The 24260-nt window shown below is 45.1% G+C and overlaps 1 protein-coding gene across 1 annotated transcript in view; it reads right to left on the bottom strand.

Moving 5' to 3' along the window:
* The window catches only part of PIGG (phosphatidylinositol glycan anchor biosynthesis class G (EMM blood group)), a gene marked incomplete at its 3' end in the record, with an annotated part of 92318 nt that overhangs the window by 18769 nt on the left and 49289 nt on the right, over positions 1 to 24260 (bottom strand). The window contains exon 11 of the mRNA XM_082013634.1: positions 19029 to 19192. Coding sequence (XP_081869760.1) covers positions 19029 to 19192 — 164 coding nt within the window. The remainder of the gene's footprint in view (positions 1 to 19028; positions 19193 to 24260) is intronic.

The following is a 24260-nucleotide window of genomic DNA, read 5'->3' as shown; positions in this document are numbered from 1 at the left end:
ATGCTGATGTTTTGAGCAGTTGCTAAGCAGTCAAGGACAGCCCAGCTTCTTGTGCTGGCCTGCCAGCAAGAAGGCTGGGGGTGCACGGGAAGCTGGGAGGGGACACAGCCAGGACAGCTGGCCCAGGCTGGCCAAAGGGATATTCCATACTATATGATGTCATGCTCAGTATATAAAGCTGAAATGAAGAAGAAGGAAGGGGTGGAGGGACGTTCAGAGTTATGCCGTCTGTCTTCCCAAGAAACATTACACGTGATGCAGCCCTCCTTCCCTGGAGATGGCTGAACACCTGCCTGCCCATGGGGAGTGGTGAATGGATTCCTTGTTTTGCTCTGCTTGTGTGCACAGCTTTTGCTTTACCAATTAAACTGTCTTTATCTCAAACCGTGAGTCTCCTCACTTTTACTCTTCCGATTCTCTCCCCCGTCCCACTGTGGGGGAGTGAACAAGGGGCTTAGCTGCCAGCTGGGGCTAAACGCCAACAGGGTGTGAGAGACAAAGGGAAAGCCCAAGCATGAGCAGGAGGAGGAGTGCACAGGGCAGGGGAGGTGCAAAAAGTACGTAACAGGGAGAGAAAGAATGTGTGAGAGAGAGAGGAAAAAGCACATGCACAAAGGAGAAGGAATTCATATGTGAGGAATGGAGGGAGAAGTCAACCATACAAGTAAGTCAGAGGGAAAGCACATGCAATAAAGTTAAAGTGCACACAAGAGAAGCACATTCAAGACAGAGAAAGTGCATGCATGCAAGAGAGAAGGAAAGCACCCATACAGGAGCAGGAAAACACACCTGTGGAGAGGGAAAGCCAAGAAAGCAAGCACTGGAGAGAAGGCAGAAGAAACGGAATGCGCACAAGATGGGATGCACAAATGAGAGGGATAGCATATGAGAGTGAAAGCACACAAGACAGGGCAAATGTGACAGAGGGGTTGCAGAAGTGAGAGAGTAAAAGCATGAGAGAGGGTAAGCGTGTGAGAGAGCTCAAGCATGCCAGGTTGCACAAAACAGCACATGCAAGAGAAGGAAAGCATGAGATGGAGAAACAGAGATGGAGGCAGAAATTATGTATGTGAGTCAAAAAGCTTGTCAGGCAGAGAGGGAAAGCTTATTAAAGGGAGGCAAAAAGTGTGCAAGAGAAGTAAAGACCATGCAGTAGAGGCAATGAGCATGCCAGAGACAAAGTATGTGCAAGACAGGGAGAATGCTCGTGAGAAAGGCAAAGTGTCCAAGAAAGTAAAATACGCAAAAGGAGGAACATGAGAGAGACAGAGAAAGGGAGAGTGACAGACAAGAGGGGGGAGGTGTACATGTGTGTAGATTATGAGAAAGGGGGAGTGAGCATGAAAGGGAGGCAGGGGCCAAGAGAGAGAGATGTAGGGGCAACGAGACAAAGAGGAGCGGAGAGCAAGACAGCGAGAATGAAAGGAAGAGTGAGGCAGGGGGAGAGCAGTGGGGGCAGGGAGAGGGAGTGCTGGGGAGAGAGGAGATGGGGGTGCCTGAGAGGGAAAGTGAGGGGGGCAGCAAGACCCCAATTGAGGGACTGCAGGACAGAGAGGGATGGGGGGGGAAGGCGAGCGAGCTAGCAAGGAAGATAGTGAAATGATGAGTGCTAGTGAGCAAGAAAGATGCAGAGAGACACAGAGAAAACAGAAGTGAGAGACTGAAAGAATGTGCAAGAGGTAAAATGAAAGTGAGAGATGGTAAAGCATGCAAGAGAAGAGAAAACTGCAAGAGAGCAAAGCAAGACAGAATGAGAGAGGAAAGACCATGAGGAAGACAAGGGAAGAGAGAGTGGGGAAATCACATGAAAGAGATCAGGAAAGCATTTGAGAGAGTGGGGAAAGTGCATTCCATAGTGGGGGAAAGCACCCTCCTGTCTTGGGGGTTAGTGAGAGGGAAGCAAGGAGAGGGAACAGGGAAGGGGGGAGTTGAGACAAGAGGGCAGAAAGAGTCAGAGAGAGGACAGAAAAGAGAGAGACAGAAGGGAAGCAGGTACGAGGGAAGAACAGCAGAAGAGGAATTGATGGGGAGAGAGAACACTGTGGGGGGAGAAGGAGGGACAGCAGCAGAGAGGGAACAGGGCACACGGGCTGTGAGCAAGAGTCAGAAAGCATGTGCAGGAGGGAAAGTGCAAGCAAGAGAGGGAAGAGTGTGAGGAGGATGCAAGAAGGCGAAGGAAGTCAAAAGAGAGGAAAGCGAGAGAGATTGAGAGAGGGAAGAGCATGAGAAAGATGTGAATGAGAGAAGGTGCATGGGAGAACTGGAAGGCATGCAAGAGAGCTGCAAAGCACAGAAGGGAGGAAAGCTCAGGGAAAGGCTGGAAGAGAGGGGGAAGGACCGAGGGGCTGGGGTGAGAAAGCCCATTAGACAGAGGAAAAGCACATTTGAGGGAATATGCAGGGTGGGGGGGTGGGGGAGACAGTGGGGGGAGAGAGGAAACTTTGGGGGGTAAGAAAGAGAAAGATGGAGAGAGGAAAAAAGAGAAGTGCCAGAGAAAGCATATGCAAGAGAGGCAAGGCGTGTGACAGAGCGAGACGGAGCATGTGAGGGAGAGAGGAAAAGGGGACAGCAGAGAGAGGAAAAGCCTGTGATTGAGGGGGGGGAAGTGTGTGAGAAAGGGAAATCAACAGAGAAAATGTGTGTCAGAGAGACAGAAAGCAGGGGAAAGGGACAGAGAAGAAACACAAGGGAGGGGGGCAGAGGAGGGAAAGCAAGAGGGAGAAGGGGAAATGCGGCAGAGACAGGAAAAGAAAGAGGGAGGGGAACAGGAAAAGAGAGGCAAAACAACAGGAAGGAAAAGCAAGAGGGAGGATAATGAGTGATCAAAAGGGACAGCATGAGAGAGAGGGAAGAAAACAACATGAAAAACTGACAGCGGAAGAGAGAGAGAAAATTCAAGCATGAGAGTGGGAAATTGTGTGCCTGGGAGAGCATGCAAGAGGGAGAGAGAAGAAGGGCAAAGTGACACAGAGAGAGGGGGTTCTGCAAGAGAAAGAAGACATACACAAGAGAGTGAAGGCACACAGGAGGCATATGGAAAGGAAGAGAGGGAGGCAGAGTGCATCCAGGAGAGAGGGAATGAACATCCAAGACAGCAGGAAAGGGCATATGACAGAGAAGGAAACATACAGCAACAGGGAAAGCTAGGGAAAGTGTGAGGCATAGCAAGTGGCAGAGGGACAGAAAGCAAGAGAGAGGGAAGTAGCCAGCTAGAGAGGGGAAGCATTAGCAAAAGACTGAGAGCATGAGTGAGTGGGAAAGAGCATGCAAGAAAAGAGGAAAAGTGAGAAAGGTGGGAAAGCATGCGAGAGGAGGCTAGCAAGAGAGGAAGAGACAATATGAGGGGAAAAGGGAAAAGTAAAGCACGAGGGAAAAAAAAAGCATGCAAGTGAAGCAAAGCATGTGAGAGAGAGGGAGAGCAAACTGCTTGTCCGGGATGAAAAGCAAATGACAGAGAGGCAGACCGCATGACTGCAAGAGGGAAGGTGTGTGAGAGAGGGAAAGTGCATGACGCGGAGAGGGGGAAAATGTGTGAGAAAGAGCGAGAGGCAGAAGTATGAGAGGGCAAACTACATGACACGCTGGAGAGAGGCATGGTATGTGAAAGGCAAACCATGTAATGCAAAAGCACACCTAAACGTGTGAGCAAGAGGAAAAGTGCAATTAAAAGAGAGGAGAACTGTGAGAGAGAGGCAGGAAGCACATAAGAGAGGGGGAATGTGAGATAAAGAAGTTGAAAGCAATAGACATTGAAAGGGAAGCACCTGAGAAAGAATAAACATGCAAGCCAGCGAAAGCACATGAGAGAGACAGCAAACAAGACACAGGCAAAGTGAATGTAAGAGGGAGAGCACTAGAAAGAGGGAGGTAAAGCGTGTTTACGAAAGAGGAATAACACGTGACAGGAGGATGCGAAGCAGGAGAGAGAGACATGCAAATGGAATGGTGGGGACATGTGACGTGTACAAGAAACAGAGGGAACAAAACGGGGACAGGAAAGAACAGGGGCAAGAGGGAGGGAAAGGAAGAGAGGGGAACAGACGGAGAGTGGCAAGAGCTACAGAGGGGTAGCATGAGAGAGAGAGAGAAGAAAAGCATGATTAAGAGACTGAAAACAGGCCAAGAGGGAAATCACATCAGGGAAGCAGAAGCTAGTGGGAAATCGCATCAGAGAGAAGGGAACAGCATGTGAGAGAGGCACAGCAAATCCACAAGAGCAGGTAAGCATCTTAAAGAGGCAAAGCATGTGCACAAGAGGCAAAGGGCATGCAGGAGATGAAGCATGTCAGATGGGGTGACCAAGACAGGGGGAAAGCTTGGGAGAGAACTCCGGAAGCGGGGAGAGCAAGCACATGGGGGTGGGGGGGAATATGCCTGAGGCAATGGAAAGCAAGAGAGGCAAAGAGGGAGGGATAGCAAGGGAAAGAGAGAGGGTTACTGAGAGAGAAGTACAGATAGCAAGCAATAGAAAGGGATAGCAAGCGACAGCAGTAGGGAAAGCATGAGCAAGGGACTGCAAGCATGAGCAAGAGGGAAAGTGCACGCAAGAAAGTAGAAAAATGTGTCAGAGATGGAAAAGCACCCAAGGGAAGGGAAAGCATAAGAGAGAGCTAGAAAGTGAGAGTGACAAGAGGGAAGTGCAATAGAAAGTAAAAGCACACAAGAGAGGCAAAGCATGTGAGAGAGGGACAAAGGAAATTAGAGAAACAGTGTGAGAGAGGCAAAAGACAAAAGGGAGGGAAAGTGAAAGCAAAGTGTTTGAAAAAGAGCAAAAGCAAGGGTGGTGAAGAGAGACACAAAGGGAGGAGATGGGAAGGTGGAAGGGGGAGAAGAGTGAGGGGAAAAGGCAGGAAGGAAAGAGGAACAAGAGACTGAGAGGGAAAGTGAGAGAAAGAAGGGACTAGAGAAAGAAGGATAGTGAGAGACAGGGATAGGGTGGGAAACACACAAGAGGCAAAGTGTGAGTGAGGGAAAGCACAAGGAGGTCAGAAAGTGATTGTGTGACAGAGAAAGCATGCTAGGGTGAGGGGAAGAGAGAGGAAACAAGCACAAGAGAAAGAAGAAATGTGCAAGACTCTGAAACTACAGAGAGATGAAAAGTGCACATGAAAGGGAAAGGGCACCCGAGAGAAGGAAGGCCAAGAGAGAATAAAGCAGGTGACAGAGAAAGTATGCAAAAGAGAGGAAAAATTATACAGAGGGAAAGTGTGACAGAGAGAGAGGCGGCAAATTAGGGGGGTAGTGAGAAGGAGAGGTAAAAACAAAAGGGACAGAGAGGGAAAACAGAAGGAAAAAAATCGAAAGGGAGAGAGAGAAAGGTGTGGGGGGGAGAGAGTAAGACAGTGAAGGGGGAAGCAAGAGAGAGAGACAGCAAAGGGTTGGCAAGGGCTAGCGCAAGAAAGGGAGGAAAATCACAAGGGGCAGGAAGCACAAGCAAAAGGAAAACTGCAAGCGGGAGAGATGAAAATTGTGCAACAGGGAGAAAGCATGCAAGATGAGGAAAGAGAAAATGGGAAAGCAAGACAATGAGGGGGAAAGCAAGAGAGAGGGGGAAAGCAAGAGAAAAAAGAAACACTCAAGAGAGTGAAAGCACAGAAGAGACAAAAGGAAAGCATGAGAGAGGATTAAAGCATGCATGAGAGAGTGAAAATGCAAGACAGAAAGATGGGGATAGTGGGGAGCATGCTGTGCGATAGAGGGATAATAAACCACAGAGAGAAGAAAGCATAAGAGAGAGACTGAAAGCATAAATGAGGGAAAGTGCATGCAAGAAAGGAAATGTTTCAGAGGTGGAAAAACATGCAAGGGATGGGGAAAACAAAAAACAAAGTGGCAAAGCAAAAGAGGGACAGGGAAAATGAGGCAGAAAAGACAGGGAAGTGCAAAAGACAGGGAAAAAGAGGGGGGAGGGGGGAGAGAGTGTCCAAGAGAGAAGACAAGCAAGGGGCAACAGTGGTGAGAGAAGTACATTGGAAAGAGAGGAAAAAACACACTTTTAGAGAGGCAAATCACAAGAGAGAGGCAAACCAGGTGTGAGGTGAAGCCATACAAACTGTTCAGAGAGAGATACAGCATGCGAGAGAGAGGGATAGCACAAGAAAGAGGGAGGGAAAAGCATGAGGAAAAGCACAAGGAAAATGGAGTGAGCTGGAAAGTGTGCATGGAAGAGAGGAGAGAAAGCACGCAGGACAGGGAGAAAGCAAGAGACCATGACAGAGAAGCAGCATGCTGGAGGGTGTGCTAGTGAGTGCAAGTGCCCAAGGCAGACAAGAAAAGCAAGAGGGAGAAGAGAAGCACATGCAACAGGGAAAGCCTACCAGAGAGTGGGAAAGCATGTCCAAGAAAAAGGTGAAGTACATCCAAAAGAGAGGGAAAACATGTCTGAGACAAATGGAAAGCTCAGAAGAGGGAAAGCAAGGCGGGGGGTGGGGGGGGCAAGCGAGCAATCGAGAGCAGAATAGTGAGAGCACAAGCAAGAACCCACAGGCATGAGCAAGAAAGAAGAAAACTGCCAGAGACAGAACAGCTTGTGAGACACAGGCAAAGAGTCCAAGAGCAAAAGACACAGCAAAGTCCAAGAAAGAGGGGAAAGAGGGTGGTGGGGAAGGCGGGTGAAGACAGAAAAGCAGGCAAAACAAGGTGGCTGGGAAGGGCAGGGGACAGAGGGAGGGGAGAGAGAGGGGGGAAGGGAATGAGAAAGATGAGAGGAGAGCAAGAGAAAAGGGAAACTTGAGAGACAGACAGCAACAGATAGCAAGGAATAGCACAAGAGAGAGGGAAGAAAAGCACAAGAAAGCAAAAGTGGGAGACTGCAAGCGAAACAGTAAAATCTCAAAAGCAGGAACATGCTAGAGAAAGAGATAAAACATCTGAGAGAGAAATATATAGGAAAAGTAGGAGCAAAAGAAAGATAAGGCAATAGCGAGACGAGGAGAGGACAGAAAGTGGGGAACAGAGAAGAAATAGAAAATAAACATGCAAAAGCATGAATGCTCACAGGAACATATGAGATACCAAGAGAGAGTCTAAGCACGTGTGAGAGGCAAAGAACTTCAGAGAGAGGAAATGTGTTTACGATTGGGGAAGGAACATAGGAGTGAGATTGGGGGGTAATTTGTGAGGGGGAAAGAGAGCACATTTGAGACAAAGGGAAAGCCCAGAGACAGGTGGATAGCAAGGAGGAGAGAGATAGGGATACCAAGAGTGACAAAGCCAGATAGGGAAGAACAGAGAAACAGCGAACTATGGAGGGAAAGCACAAGTGAGGGACTGAAAGCACAAGTGAGAGGGGAAAGTGCATGCAAGAATGTGGCAGAGATGGAAAAGCATCTGAGGGATGGAGAAAGTGAGAGAGGCAAAGTGAGGGACAATGAAATAGGCAAGCACAAGAGAAAAAAAAAATAAAGTGAGAAGGAAAGTGTGTAAGGGATAAAGGCAAAACATGTCTGGAGGAGAAGGAAAGCTGCGGGACAGGGACAAAACAGAGAAGAAGAACAATCTGAGGGAGAGGGAAAGATGGGAGACGGAGCAAAAGAGACCAAGGACGCAAAGGTGAGAGGACAGACAGAGTTGGAGACAGGGATAGGTGGGGGGGGGGGAGCCAGGAAGAAAGAGGTAGAGAGTGAGATGAAAAGTTCAAGAGGGAGAGAAAAGGTTGGGGGTGTGATTGAGAGGGAGAGGTAGCAAGCGAGGGAGAGAGAGATGTATAGCAAGACAGAGAGCAGGGATGCAAGTGAGGCAGAGGGGGATAGTGAGAGACTGAAACCTTCAGTGAGACATAGTGCAAGTAAGAGAGAAAAATTGAGAGATGGCAATGCATGAGAAGGCAGGAAAGAACGTTAGACAGGAATGCAAGACAGAATGAGAGAACAAAGTGCCTAAATTGACACAAGAGCAGCAAAGCGCCTAAGGCAAAGCAGCAAAGTGCATATGAGAGAGGGAGAGCGGCAAAGCATGCACATGGGAGGCCAAGCTTGCATACACGAGAGGTAAAGCATGAGCACAAGAGTCTGAGAAGTGAGAGAGAGAAAGCATACATGCATCCAAGAAAGAAAGAAAGGCAAAGTGCATGCGTGCGAGAGAGGCAAAGAACAAATGAGGGAGAGGCAAAGCACATGAAAGGTAGAGCAATCACAAGAGGCAAAGTGTCAGAAAGGCAACCTGCACCTGAGAAAGGCAACACGCATGAGGGAGATAAATGCATGTGAGGGGGGAAGTGTGCAAGAAGGGGAAAGTGCATGCAAGAAGGGAAAGCATGCGAGTGGAAAGCACACAAGAGGCAAAGTGAGAATGAGATAGGGAAGTAGGGAAGTACAAGAAAATAGCATGAGAGGCACATAAGACAGGTGAAACGCAGGTGAGACAAAACATGAAGGAGAAGGAAAGCATCAGGGGTCAGGGAAAGCAGAAGAGAGAACATACATGCAAGAGACAGAGCACATAGAATCATTTAGGTTGGAAAAGACCCTTAAGATCAGCAGGTCCAACCACAAACCTAACACTGCCAACTCCACCACTAAACCATGTCCCTAAGCACCACACCTACACGTCTTTTAAATACCTCCAGGGATGGTGACTCAACCACTTCCCTGGGCAGTCTATTCCAGTGGTTGATAACCCTTTCAGTGAAGAAATTTTTCATAATATCCAATCTGAACCTTCCCTGGCACAACTTGAGACCATCTCCTCTTGTCTTATTGCTTGCTACCTGGGAGAAGAGCCTGCCACCCACATCGCTGCAACATCCTTTCTAGTAGCTGTAGAGAGCGATGAGGTCTCCCCTCAGCCTCCTTTTCTCTAGGCTAAATAACACCAGTTCCCTCAGCCGCTCCTCTTAGGACTTGTTCTCCAGACCCCTCACCAGCTTCGTTGCCCTTCTTTGGACATGCCCCAGCACCTCAATGTCTTTCTTGTAGTAAGGGGCCCAAAACTGAACACAGGATTCAAGGTGCGTCCTCACCAGTGCCAAGTACGGGGCCACAATCACTTCCGTACTCCTGCTGGCCACACTATTTCTGATACAGGCCAGGATGCTGCTGGCCTTTCTTGGCCATCTGAGCACACTGCTGGCTCATATTCAGCTGGCTGTCGACCAATGCCCCCAAGTTGTTGTGACCAAAGTGCAGGACCCGGCACTTGCCTTTGTTGAATCTCATGCAATTGGTCTCAGCCTATCAATCCAGCCTGTCCAGATCCCTCTGCAGAGCCCTCCTACCCTCAAGCAGATCAACCCTCCTGCCCAGCTTGGTGTCACCTGCAAACTGACTGAGGGTGCACTTCATCCCCTTATCCAGATGATCGATAAGGATATACAGGAGGCAAAGCACATCAGACAGAAAGGCAAAATGCACACAAGGAAAAGGGTGTAAGAGAGAGGGGAAAAAAAGTGCAGAAAGACAGGGGAAGCCTCAGACTGAGAGGAAATTTGAAAGGAGGAGAGAGGGGGAAAGGAACAACAGGGAGAGGGAAGAGAAACAAAGGGAGAGAATGAGGGGGCCAAAGAGGAGGGAAAACCTCTGTGTGTGTGTGTAGGGACTGAAGAAAGGTTGAAAGACAAAGGCAAAGTGCATCCCAGAGATGGGAAATGCCCAGGAGAGGGGACATGCAAATCTAAGAGGTCCAAGACATGCAGAAAGCAGCGTACTCTTGGAATTCTACGGATTGAGAGGAAAAACTATACAGATAGAAGGGACAGTGAGTGAGTGAGACGGAGAAAGCACAAGTGACAGACTGCAAGCTTGAGAGGGAAAGTGCATGCAAGAAAGGAAAAGTCTGTCAGAGACAGGAAAGCATACAAAGGAGAGGGAAAGCAAGAGGCAAAGAGGCAAAGAGAGAACGAGGGAGGGAGGTGTTAGAGAAAGAAAAGGCATGTGAGAGTGAAGGTGTGAGAGAGGAGGAGGACCCAGGGATGAGATTGAACGTGCGACAGAAAGCGAAAGTACAAGCAATTTGAATTTGCAATAATTTGTGTGTGTGTGTGATGGAAAAAGTGTAAGACGTGGGAAAGGAAGCAAGAAAGGAGAAAATCGACAGAAGGGAAAGGAAGGCCGAAAAAGGAAAAGCCAAGAGACAGAAGGATGTGCAAGACAAAGACACCTAAGAGAGGAAAAGTGCACAAGAGAGAAGGCAAGGGAGAGACAAAGCACATTCAAGCAAGAGAAGGAGAGCACACGTGAGAAGAAGCGTGTGTGGAAGAGGGAGACAGCGCATGTATGAGAGAGGGAAGCATGCGGGGGGTGTGCAAGAGTGAGGGGGAAGCGTGCAAGAGGGGAACACGCAAAGAAAGGAAGGAGCACGGAGAGATGGAAGCGTGCCAGCGAGGGGAAGAGTACAAAGGAGAGGGAAGCAGGCAAGAGAGAGGCATGTGAGAGACGGTGGAAGCGCATGCCAGAAGGGGAGAATATGAGTGACGGTGGAAGCATGTATGAGAGGGGGAGAAGCACGTAAGAGAAGGTGGAAGTGTGCGCGAGGGAGGGGGGAAGCGCGCACAAGGCAGGGAGAACGTGTGCGTGAGAGAGGGGGCAAGCATGATGGGGGGTCATGAGGGGTAAGTGTGAGGGAGGAAGCGCGTGAGGAGGAAAGCGCACAGGGAAGCGTGAGATGGGGGAACCATGCTTGCAGAGGGGCAGAAGCTCAAGAGGGACGGAAGCGCAGGAGGGAGGAGAGCACATGAGTGGGGAAGCCCGTGAGAGAGAGGTAAGCACTTGCGAGGAGGGGAAGCACATGCACAAGGGGTGGGAAGCACATGTGCAAGAGGTGGGAAAAGCCTGCACGCAGAGGAGACAAGGAACATACATGCATGAGAGACGATGAAAGCCCAGGCATGAGACAGGAAAAGTGCACGAGGAGGGGAAGCATCTGTGAGAGGGTGGGAAAGCAAGAGAGAAAGGAATAGCTGGGCAGGGCTGGAGAGAGGTGTATTGCAAGACACAGAGCGCAAGAGCGAAGCACAAGCAAAGGTGTAAGAACCCTCTGTAAAACCACATTCAGGGTGCCCCAGTTTGGCTGGGACACCTCACGCGCATGAATAAGTATTTACTCCTGTAATTCTATACTTTTTGTCCTTGCCTCTCTCCTCAGTCAGCAGGGGTCAGCTGCGAATTTTTGTGACAAGACAGCAAATGCATAAGAGAGAGGGGAAGTGTGAGAAGGAGAGAGGCAAAACACATGCAAGTGAGAGGCAAAGCACTCAGAGGTGTAAAGCATGTCCAAGAGAGAAGGGAAACTGGGGGGGGGGGGGCGCGGTGGTGAGGGCATAGCAAGAGGGGTGGGAAGAATACCTGGCAAGGTAAAGAGAGGGATACCAAGTGAGTGAGAGAGAGGGCTAGGAAGCAAGAGAGAATGAGGGACAGCGAGTCATAGAGACAGAGGGGAAGCACACACAAATGTGTAACTTCATTTTATAGCAGCACCAAGCTTCAGGGTTCTTCCTCTACTAACGCTGTGTGGACTAATCAAAGAAATCTCAGATGTCAGCATAGACAAACCTAATCCCTTTCATTGGAATTTACTAAAATTCCTTTTATTGCACCCCAGTGCCTACGATTTTTCAGAATAACATGCCACATGACCACTTGCTATCCTGCAACTCTGACACAAGTTAGCTTTCCTCTATTAAGTTCCAACAGCCATGGTTCACTAACAACAGGAAGGACTACCAGAAGTTTATTTACAGGGACAAAACTTAACCAACCTCCCTTTCATTATTTTTTTCATATTTTCTGAGGCTTTTCAAGTCATTATAGAGTCCTGCTAACAGATCTTGTCTAGATTGTCATTATTCCTTGAAGAAATTCTGGTTGCTTACCATTGGATCCCAAAATTTCTGCCTGAAATTGATGTCCCCTAGGCTACTCATGCCCAATGTCTTTAACATTGATTCTCCTAATAGATTCAATAAGCTTATGTGTGTATTAAATTTAATGAACTCTTTCATGTAAGCAGCATTTGTAAATCTAGCCATACAGGATTGCAGAAAATTGTCTCACAGTGCAGAGGTTCCAGACAAGAATAAAAGTCAGATACTGCACGCTTTGTACAGCAAAATGATACTGCTGTACAAAATGATACCTCCATTCTAGGTAGGATAAGAAGCAGCTTGTAGCTCTACAAATACACTGAGAACTGGAAGACTGTACAGTCAACTCAGCTACATGCTTTTGAGCATACTTCTGTAAGTCAGGTCAACATCCGAAAAGCAAGAGGAGGAAGACAATGTAACCATAAAAACCTTGAATTAAACTTTGGGCGGAAATAAAAAACAATTTCAGAACTCCTTCCCTTCAATTCAAGATTACCCACCAAAAAAAAAAGTGATAGACCACTTAAAAATTAAAAAGCGTATCTGACGTCCTTACTTAAAGTGGCCTCTACCTAAGCCAGCAGTTGTGTCAATCTCATAGCAATAGCATTACACAGCATCAATAAGACCATTTAAAAGCTGTGTGGCCAACTCTACAATGCATTTGGGCAGTAGCTAGCACACTGGAGCACAAGTTCTCAAATAGGATCATCAGCCACTTCTAGAAAACAAACCTCATGTTGAATATGCCAACTCTACCAAAAATTAAATCATAATTTTTAAAGTTCCAAATCTGTTCATATGCTTACTTCTATCTACACAAAGCAAAAATAGCCTAACCCACCCCAAATCTGTGTATAATCTATACACACAGCTTTCCTTAACATTTAGATAGAAGGTGTTTCAGCTCCTAAAACACAGCTGCATAGCTGGTCCACAGAGCAAGAGGATGACATTTATTTTGCAAATGGCTTTGAAGCAACTTGTCATTTGTTTATAACAGAGGCAACTGTAGGTAACCCTACTTTGCTGGATCACTTTTCACTACAAAGAAAATACTTTTCAACATTAAGAGCCATGGCTGCCTGAAGTAAACCTCACAGGAAAAGTCAGTGTCTCACCAGCATGACAAAGGAATGAAGGAAGAGGTATCAATCACAGAGCACTAATGATGTCCAAGAGAAATCTCCAGCTATCATTGCAATGACAGCATGTCAGGAGATACCAAAGTGAGTAAAATACTCTTCTGGCTTGTGGCAATAAAACCCCATTCCAATTTTGTCAAATCATGTCCAGATTTCCATGAATATCAACAAACAAGTAGATACCTTATTCTATGCATTTTATTTATTTTTTTTATTTAGAGATTGGGACTGCTGGCAAACACAATAGGTAACAGGTATTACGATTCTAGAGAATGCAGTAGCAGTGTATTCTCAGTTGCAAACATTTTTTCAGCTTTAATCAACCCAAGAAAGACAGAATGGAGTGAAAACAGAATAATTAAAAACTAATTATTTAAAATACTGAAGGGTTCAGGGAAAAATATTTGGATCGTTCCTTTGTCTTTAAAGCGGGCTGCACTTTCTACCTGGGACTCAAAAAAAAAAGTATATTGACACACTCACTGCAATGTCCAGCTTATGTCATATGGAAAAAGGATTAATGTATTACATGGATTGTGAATAGGGGACTCAATGAATCAAACACATTAGGTTGAAGATGGCAGAAGCTGATAGTAACTGCTGAAATTCCTTTAGCTAGCATGCCTTCCTCATTCTGTTTAGATCATTGTTATAAAAGAATTCACAGCAAAACTTAAGTTTGCTGTGCTGGCATTCTACATTAATGAAGTCACATCATAACATTAAAAGTTTTACAACTATTAACACCCTCCTGTTGGGCATAACTTCCATTTTCAATACCTGACAGCCATTTGCTAACAAGAAAGCACTGTTATAACTTTTGATCACTAAGGAAGAAAAGCTAATAAGCCTGCAGCCTTCTAATGCTAGGAAATGTCCACCAGTTCACCCTGATATCTGACTTACTAAACCAATTAAAACATAGATGCCATTGTGCAAGTAATCTACAAACTATCACAATCTCTAGCTAAAGAGTGGTAATTACACCACACTGTGAATGTCACCCACATGATGATTTTGGGTAGGAGCTTGAAAACTGAATCCATCTGGAGTGTACTGCACAGTGAGGACATATAATATAGGTCAGATTATCGAACAACATGGCCCTTCTCCTGGTCATAACAATCACAAAATCCAAAGTTCTACTTCAGATCAGAGCAATACAACGGTCACTGTAAAAACTACCCTTTACATGAATCAAGTGCTCTCTGGAATTTATGCAAGTCACACACACAATACTCGGTTAAGTTTAGGCACCAGCTTAATCAGTACTCCCTGTCTCAAAAATAGTTTCAAGAGTTATCGCACAGTTTCCATAGAGACTGAAGCCAAAGAGTTCTTGCTATTTCTGTCTGTGAAAATCCCATCACATTTAAGCTGCCAAGTTTCTTAGGAGAGCCTGAAGGAATAAAAGTGGCAGTAATATCCATGTTACTGTCTATCACATGCCAGCTGATTATTTTAGAAACATATTTACCTTTCCATATAAGGAGAATATTTTATAGTTCCACGTGTTTCATCAGATGGAAGCAAATTGTTTAAGGAGTTCCAACTAGATTTCCACAGCAAATGTATTATTCCAAAACCTCCTTATCTTCTGTTCTGTTTTACCACATTGGCCAAAGATACATGGGCTGCATGTATCTAACGCACTTTCACCTCACAAGGAGGCTTTTATCACCATCTCCCATAACATCCTCACAGGTGAACTGATGCAGTCCAGGCTAGGAAACTGGACAGTGAGGTGGCCTGAAATTTGCTTAAATGCCAGGCTCACGGGGTTGTGATCAGCAGTAAAAAGTCCACCTGAAGGCCAGCAACTAGCGATCAATCCCAGGGCTTGACACTAGGGCCAATAGTGTTTAACATTTTCATTAATGACCTGGACAACAGGGCAGAGTGGCCCCTTGGCAAGTCTGCACACAATACAGAACGGGGAGGAATGGTCAATACAGTAGATGGGTCTGCTGTCACTCACAGACACCTCAACAGGCTAGAGAAATAGGCTGACAAGAAACTCAAGAAGTTTAACAAAGGGAGATGCCAAATCCTGCACTTGGGGAAGAATAAACTCATGTACCAGGACAAGCTTGGGGATGACCATCTGGAAAACAGCTTGGCAAAGAAGTACATAGGTTGTTCCTGGTGGACAACAAGTTGAACTTGAGCAAGCAATGTTCCCTTGAGCCACCCAGGGCTGTAATGGGAAAAGTAGAGCCAGCAGGCTGAGGAAGTCGATCTTTCCTTTCTGCTGACTAGTGCTGAGATCACATCTGGGGTTCTGGATCCAGTTCTGGGCTCCCCAGTACAAGACAGACATGGGTGTACTGGAACGAGTCCACTGAAAGGTCACAAACATGGTGAAGGGATTGGTGAATCTAACATAAAATGAGAGGCTGAGAAAGCTGGAATTGTTTAGCCTTCAGTAGAGAAAGCTCAGCAGGGATCTCACCAAATGTTCATAAATATCTGACTGGCAGAAGTGAGGAAAATGTAATCAGACTATTCTCAGTGGTGCCCAGGAAAAGATGAAAGGCAATGGAAACAAACTGAAATATAACAAATTCCCCTTAAACATCAGAGAGCAATTGTTTTCCTGCAAGGGTTGTCATACACTGGAATAGGTTGTCCAAGGAGATCCTGGAGCATCCATTCTTACTCAAAAACCACCTAGACATGGCCCTGAGGAATCTGCTCTGGTTGACCCTCCTTTGGACAGGAGGGTTGGAATCCAGACTCAAGTATTCTATGATTTCATAAATGCAAAGTGCAGAGAGAGGGAAGGGTATGCATGTGTACTTGCCCCTAGGAAGTGATGCCCCAGCGGAGCTCAGCTTCTAAGAATTCCACCAAGAAGCTCTGGTAAGCCAACCCAACTGATGCAGCTATAAATTACATGGCCTTTGCTAAGTGCCTGGAATAAACAATGATAGTTAGCACTGAAGTCAGGCTTTCCTGTCCAGGTCAACTTCCTCAGATGCAACACCTCTTAAACAGGCTGCAGGGTGCTAGGGACTTTGCTAAGAATGTCACTGCTGAGCAGTTCTGGACAGATCCATCAGCTAAGACTGAACCAGGATGGGTCAGGAATCCTGACAACATCCTGTGGGAATTTAACAGGACCCACTCAGCATACTCCAAAAAACCAGGACAGCTGGATTCTTTTAGACCTTCCTATCTGGAGGAAGCATGGAAAGGATCTTCATCTTGCACTCAGGACTACATAAAAGAAGGAAAGGGTTTGAATTTCACTGTCCAAGGCATATTAGTTATAAAACAGTTAGTAAGAAGTCTTCTAAAGCATCCAGCAGTTTTTTAAAAAGCTCATACATTTAAGAAAACACATGAAGCAGCTGAACCTCTGCCTTCTGCAGTTTCAGCTTTGGCTCCAAGGAATAACGACAAAGTAATGAGACAACCGTTTGGCCAGCGAAACACAAGAGTAAAATAAAAAGCGTAAGGACCAAGTTCCAAGCACCATAACATACCAATATAAACAAGTCCCAGCAGCTACAGAGGTTCCAGTCCAGAGTTACACACTATTTCATAGAGGAAACAATCTTACCAGTTGACCCAAATGAACCTTAAAATGGCTACAGACACAAGCTGCTTGATGGAATCTACTTACATAAGTGATGTGGGTATTACAGGTCACAGCTACCCACTTGAGAGCAGTTTAAACCAGCACTGTACCTGGCAACACTACTAGCTGAGCTTTTAATCTGCAAAAATTCAACCAAGAAAACATGAGAACAACAACCAATACTACTACAGAGGCACATTATTTGAAACAATACTAAACAAGTACAGAACCTCAAAGATTTTGTTACAGAAAGTTTTTTATTATTTTGTTAGAGGAGCTTTCAAAAAACATGCCATATGGTATCATTTTCTCTTCATTGTATGTTAGTGTTCATCACAGTCTGCAGTCTAGGGTTTAAACAACATTAAAACTTCATCTCTTTAAAAACATGATGGGAGCTCTTACTCTTTCCCTCTCTCTCCTCAAACAATGGCACTGAGGCGGTTCACTCCATTGTGCTTGGAGTCCTCCAAGCACAAGCAAAAAGCTCCAGTTCTGAAGTACCTACAGTGTAATAATGAAGAATAGAAAGTGGGACTGCTAAAAAAAACACAGAAACATGGATGTCACCAGTGAAACTATCTAGCACTACTTCAAACAAAGCATGGCAGAGGTATAAAGGAATTGAGAAAAACAGTAGATTAACAGAATATAAGTAATATCCAGGGTTATGGGTCACATATTTACTAGAAGGCAAGAGGCGGGGCTTTTTATATGTACATGATAACTCTTTTTTGAAAGAAAGTTGAACGAATGGAGAAAACTTGAAGAGCTTGGATACTGAGAAGATGTACTGATGGAGCAAAGCAGTAATTAAAGTGAGGAGCATTAGAAACAAAGAGTTAAAATGGAGTTTGGCATCAAGACACCAGGTAGTAAGGAAAATTCAAGAAAGGGATTTCTGTGTTTATACAAATCCAGACATCAATAATTAGTGTATTCCACATCTACTCCTCCTGATGTAAAAAAAAAATCAGAATGAACAGAGAAAAGGGTGATTTTCAGAGGCATTATACATAAAGACCAGTACTTATCATCAATCTATATAAGACCAAAGATGACTTCAAGTTAGCTGGCCTCAGACTATGAGGTAATGTTCTACAATGAGTCTCAATCTACACTAAGGAGTGCATTACTAAAGCAGTACAATGGCCCAGCACTGAGATGCATAATTCCACTGCAATAGAGTGAGCTAGATATCTTTAGAGAGCAATATAGCGGACAGGGAAATCAGCAACTAAGGTGAATAATAACTCTATCTGTTAAAGGTGCCTGTTAACATGAAGCAATAGACTCAGTGACTGTGCAGGAATTTAGCCTGTTAGAACAGGTCCTTCCTGGTTCAAAAACCTCCACTAGTCCACACAGCTTGGCCAGCTACCTCTTTACACCTTTGATGAGCACACACGTGCCAACACAAGCTCACAGTGTAGGCATAGCCCAAAACAAACAAGCAAAAGGAGAAGAGGGAAGCCAGAAAACAAAAAGCACCAACAGGATGAGACCAGATGACACTGTAGATAAGTCAGAGGTTTACAGAGGATGACAATGCATAAGGCAAAGAGTTGTGATAAAGTAAATACGGTCTAAAATCCTGCCTGCCGAGCCTGCTGCAATATTTTATTCCCCATTTAAAAAAAAAAATACATTCCAGAGATATCAGAGAAAAGACTCTGGGATAGTAAGAATTTAGTCACTGTCAAATATTATTTCTGTGAAAATTTATCAAGTTTTTGCATTTGTGCATTGGTATTATACAATACAGAATGTATAACTCCTCTATTTTAACATACTATATCTCTCAGTTTGAATGCCCTGGATGATGAGTTAAACACAATATTAGAGAGTCCAGTTGGATTTTACATGCACACTCTAAGTTACATAAGCATTTTCCAACTATGTCTTCTTAAAATTCCAAATGCACTAATTCATTTTATGTTAACCAATCCGCTACAGAAGATACCCAAAAGTACAAATATTTCAGCTACAAATGACTGCAATAACCAGTAACATACAATAAAATAAATGTGTCTTTCTTATAAAGTGTCATATGTCACTACGCCAAGCAAGGACAGACATTCAAAGAACAGCATGTTAGTTAAGTTTGAATTCTATTCTATCACTTTTTTAAAAGTCCTTCTCAGATCACCTACTTAATAGGTTCCAAGAAGAATGTTTTTAGGCAGCACATGCTGTTATAACAAAACATAGTAAGATTTTAGTTAATTTAGCACAGCAAACTGAGAACAAAACAAAATTAGTAAAACATACACATATATTCCCAGTGCAAAACTTCTGCAGAGAAAATGAAACTGGAAGAATGTGGTGATACAAACTCATACCAAAAAAAGAACATGCATTTTCTTAATAGAAAACTAGCTTCCAAGGAAAAAAAATGATGTGAACAAAACTATTTGTTTGAAAACGTATACACTATATGGATGGTACTTATATCTACAGTACGTAGAGGAGTATTACTTTTAGTTCAAAACATGATTACCTGCTAACTTCAGAACTCAGGTAGCACAGCAGATGAATGGCCCAAAGCAAAGGTCCCGCATATGTTGCAAATGCTGTGAGGAAGATAGCTGGTATCTCCACATAGCTTTCTAGTCCCACAAAACCTGCTGAAATATCCACAGTAGCAATGCCATTTGAATTTCCCTGAAAATAGGAATAAAAAAGTAAAGATTCAAATACAGCCAAAGAAACATTTAGAATACATTAGAATAATATGGCATCAGTTAAGGACTTACTCTTTAAGCCACTTTACAGTACAGCCATATTCTTTATATTGGAATTTCAATAAAGCAGCTTACCAAACAAGAGCTTCTCTTTAGGATTTACAGACTAATGAAAGCATAAAGCAGCATGATCATTTGCTTATCTTGTCTGCAAATTAATGCGCCTGTTGTTTAATAAATTACATGAAAAAAAGTTTAAAGCAAGGAGCTACACTTGCTGGTTTCAGTCACAGTAATGAAAAAAATGCATTTTCCATCACACATGGTTCAAACCCAAGATTTTAGGCCTGTTGCCTAAAATTACATCAGAAAATAAGTATTTCTTGCCCTTAGAGACATCAGGGCTCTAATTTAGAGCTGTAGTGGAACACTACACCGCCCACCTGCCTGCCCCATGATACAAGTTGCTGCATGTAACCAGATTAACACAGGCAAATCAGAGAGATTTCTGCTTCCCCAGTCTCTGTACTACAACAGATTACATTGAAATAGACAAAAAGTCAACCTAGGTAGCCTGAATCATCAATAAAAGGCATTTAAAACCTAGAAAGAGAAAAACACAAGAAACATACAACAATGAAAGTATCAAGAGCTGTCCAAGACTTGTATGTTTTACCTAAGACCACTAAATAAGAAGGGATAATAAAAAATTGAAAGAAGCATTTTCCACTGAAAATGCCCAAGTATTTAACCTTACTCAAATACCTAAAGCAGCACACACACTGTGATTAAGGCAGAATATTTCTTAGCTTGTTTCCTCAGACTAGTCTGAAAGCTTTCAGATATTCTTACCATACCTGGAAATGCTATCAGTTTCTAGAGCCCTGGTATTCCAAGAGCCATCAAACTCTCCTCTCCCCCCTACAGAATCCCAGAAGAACCCAAATGTAAGGGCTGCCACCCCCAATACCCTCAGACCCACTCCCAGCAGAGCGTATGAGGAGTGGTGGCTCCCCTTTTCCCTCAGACCTGATCTCTCCTCATCTTAGCGACTGCAGTCTTCTTGAACTACAAGCTACCCCAGCAAGGAAGTGCTATCATCGTATACACAGGTCTGGGTTACCCACAAAATCGAGAGCACACAGGGAAGCATGAAAAACAGGTAGCTTTTTCAGGCACATAAGTAACTAGGCACCAGGGACAGCAAAAACCCTGAAACAGCTCTAAAATCTAAGGAGAAAAAAGCCATCCATGTTGACAGAACCATTCAGAGCTTATTATCAGTAGTCACTGTCCTCATGACACGAGGATATCCCCAGAATGCAAGGGGAAGCTGAAGCTGTAAGAGAGCAGTAAGGTATGGATTTTACCGAGACATCATACAGCAGAAAAATCTTGATTTATGACTGTCAGTCTTCCTCATTTTGACCTTCAGCATGCATCACTGTAGTAAATTATTGTTACACTGCACCTCTGTAATAAATTATTGTTATGCATTTAGCATAATGTTCAGCAATGACAGGAGCAGAGCAAAGAATAACTAATGATGAGCAGCTAAAAAAAAAAGCTTATCTGTGCCCTAGAACCTGTATGATGAGACTGGAAGAGAAAGCTGTACAACAAGGCTCCTCCTCAGGTTTAAGGGGTATAGACGGAGGACGTGGCAAGAGCAGAAAGGTGAGGTGCAGCACATTGAGAACAGGGCAGGGTGCTGCTCCTCAACAAGCAGAATTGTGACAGGGACAGGTAGGGAGACAACCTGCTCTCTTTTCCCCTAGACCCTGTCCACAGTAACAGTTCTTTTCCCCGCCACAACTACTTAGTGCCTCTCCCCTCCTCCTCCTCTGTATGACATGTGCAGAGTAAAAAAAGCTGAGACACCAGGCAATCCTGCTCATCTTATGAAGAGCTGAAAGGTCTCTTTCACACTGTTTGCTCCACTTGCACATGTACATGGTTAATCCTTGGCACCTTGGGCAACTCCCCATCCCACTGCATGTGAGAAGGAACAAGAATAAATGCAGCACCTGAGATTGCATGTCACTGGTCCTGCACAACAGGGAAAAAAGATGTACCCTCCTCTGGAAGGTAGTGAGGGCAGAGGAGGGAACCAGGACGAAGGAACAGTGCTTTCCACCTTCTCCCAGCTCCCTGCGGTTCCTTTCACACAAGGTACACCCCACCTATCTTTGACTTTGTTTAAAGTGATGTAGCTGCAGAACAAGGAGAGCAAGGACGCACACACTTGTATCCACACACAATTCCGACCACACTGGATGTTAAGTGTCCAAACACCCCATTCTCATGAGGAATCTGCTGAGCCTCAGGGATGGCTCCACAGCTACTATTGGAAGAGTCCCACTGAGCAGTAAAGCAGCATCTTTTCTTCATGTTAGATACCTTTCTCCAAGACTAACTGATATATTTGAACTGAATTTTTGTAGCTTATAAACTCTAATACTCCACACAATACATAAATAATTGACAATTCAGAGTGTGTGCTATTATTTTAAAGTATCACTCCAGCATTTCAAACAGTGCAGTAGCTTATTGTGCTAAGGGCAGACAGTGACAAGAGGCAATGCACTATTGCATAAAAGCATTCCATGATACTCCGTCATGATCTACATCAATGACGAATAAATACAAGAACACTGGCTAGAGAAACTACTCAGCATATTTGCTACAGTACCAAAGGAGAGTCCCTCCATAGACAGTAATGAAAACAATCTAAAACCTTTTTAAAGCTGCAGTGATTTTTCTGAAAACTTTTCAGATCACTAACTTAATATGAGCTATTACCTACTGTATCCCAGTGACTCTCACTGAACTGAGCAGTACAGAGGTGCAGGACAAAACTGACATGCTTCCGGCTTGTTTAACGACTGATTTAACACAGTTGATTTAACTGTTACTGCACTTCTGCTGAGCCCTTCACATAATTGTATGCCTTTCTAGTAACTGGAATTCCACAAACAAGCATAGAATTAGGATTTTATTTTACTTATTTGAAGCAAATAGTTTAAGGTGCAAAAATCAAGTCATTGGAAAAGGTTGGCCAGAAAGGTTGAATTTTAGGAAAGCAAACTTCCAGCTCTTCAAGGGAGTTAGTAAATAGGACCCCCTGAGAAACTTCCCTCAGGGATAAGGGAGCACAACAGAGCTGGCAGACCTTTAAGGATGTCTTCCATAGAGCGCAAGAGCTTTCGATCCCCAGATGTAAGAAATTAGGTAAGGAAGGCAACAGGCCAGCATGGATGAGTCAAGACCTGCTGGGCAACCTAAAGGGCAAGAAGGAAATGCACACGCAGTGGAAGCAGGGACAGGTATCCTGGGAAGAGTACAGGGACGTTGCCCTGGTGCCAGGAAGGCCTAGGCACAGCTAGAGCTGAACTGACCAAGGGATGCAAAGAATAGTAAGTAGGGCTTCTACAGGTATGTCAGCCAGAAAAGGAAGGTCAAAGAAAGCGTACCCCCCCGATGAGCAAGACTGGCAACAACAGATGCAGAGAAGGCTGAGGGACTCAAGGACTTCTTTGCCTCAGTCTTCACCGGCAGTGTCTCTTCCCACACCTCTTGAGTGGATGGACTGCAAGATAGGGACTCGAGGAGCAAAGTCCCTCCCACTGGAAGAGAAGGTCAGGTTCAAGATCACCTGAGGAATCTGAACATATACAAGTCTATGGACCTGACGAGATGCATCCCAGAGCCCTGAGGTAACTGGCTGAGGTAGCTGCCAAGCCACTCGCCATGATATTTGAAAACTCAGAGCAGTCAGGTGAAGACCCTGGAGATTGGAAAAAGGGAAACATTGCACCCATTTTTAAAAAGTACAAAGGAGGACCCTGGGAACTACCAACCTGTCAGCCTCACCTCTGTGCCTGGAAAGATCATGGAACAGATCACCCTAGAAGTTACGTTAAGGCACATGGAGGACAGGGAGGTGATTCGAGACAGCCAGCATGGCTTCACCAAGGGCAAGTCCTGCCTGACCAACATAGTGGCCTTCTATGATGGAGTGAACACATCAGTGGAGAAAGGAAAAGCTACCGATGTTGTCTGTCTGGAATTCTGTAAGGCCTTTGGCATCCTTCTTTCTAAATGAGAGAGATATGGATGTGATGAACTGTTGGGTGGAGGAGGAATTGGTTGAATGGTCACATCCAGAAGGTGGATGTGGTGGTCAACGGCTCAGTGTCCAGATGGAGATCGGTGACAAGTGGTGTCCTTCAGGGGTCCATACCGGGACCAGTATTCTTTAATATCTTCATCAATGACATAGATGGTGGAGTCAAGTGCACCCTCAGCAAAGTTTGCAGATGACACCTAGCTGAGTGGTGCGGCTGACAAACCTGAGGGATGGGATGCCATCCAGAGGGACCTGGACAAGCTCGAGGAATGAGGCTGTGTGAACCTCATGAGGCTCAACAAGGCCAAGTTGCACGGTCCTGCAACCCCCGATATCAATACAGGCTAGGGGACAAAGGGCTTGAGAGTAGCCCTGTTGAGAAGAACTTGGGGGTTCTGACGGATGAAAAGCTGTTCGTGAGCCGGCAACGTGCACTCATAGCCCAGAAGGCCAACCGTATCCTGGGCTGCATCAAAAGAAGTGTGGCCAGCAGGTTGAGGGAGGTGATTCTGCCCCTCTACTCTGCTCTTGTGAGACCCCACTTGGAGAACTGTGTCCAGCTCTGGAGCCCTCAGCACAGGAAAGACATGGACCTGTCAGAGTGGGTCCAGAGGAGGGCCACAAAAATGGTCAGAGGGATGGAACACCCTTCCTATGAGGAAAGGCTGAGAGACTTGGGGTTGTGCAGGCTGGAGAAAGGGAAGGCTTCAGGAAGACCTTCTTGCAGCCTTCCAGTACTTAAAGGGGGCTTTTCAGAAAGATGGGGACAGACTTTTTAGCAGGGCCTGTAGCGACAGGACAAGGGGTAATGGTTTTAAACTGAAAGAGGGTAGATTTCAAATAGATATAAGAAAGACATTTCTTATGATGAGGGTGATGAAACACTGGAAGAGGTTGTGCAGAGAGGTGGTAGATGCCC

Source organism: Phaethon aethereus, assembly GCF_964289735.1.
Source record: "Phaethon aethereus genome assembly, chromosome: Z".
Classification (NCBI taxonomy): domain Eukaryota; kingdom Metazoa; phylum Chordata; class Aves; order Phaethontiformes; family Phaethontidae; genus Phaethon; species Phaethon aethereus.
This window is presented reverse-complemented; position numbering and strand designations above follow the sequence as displayed.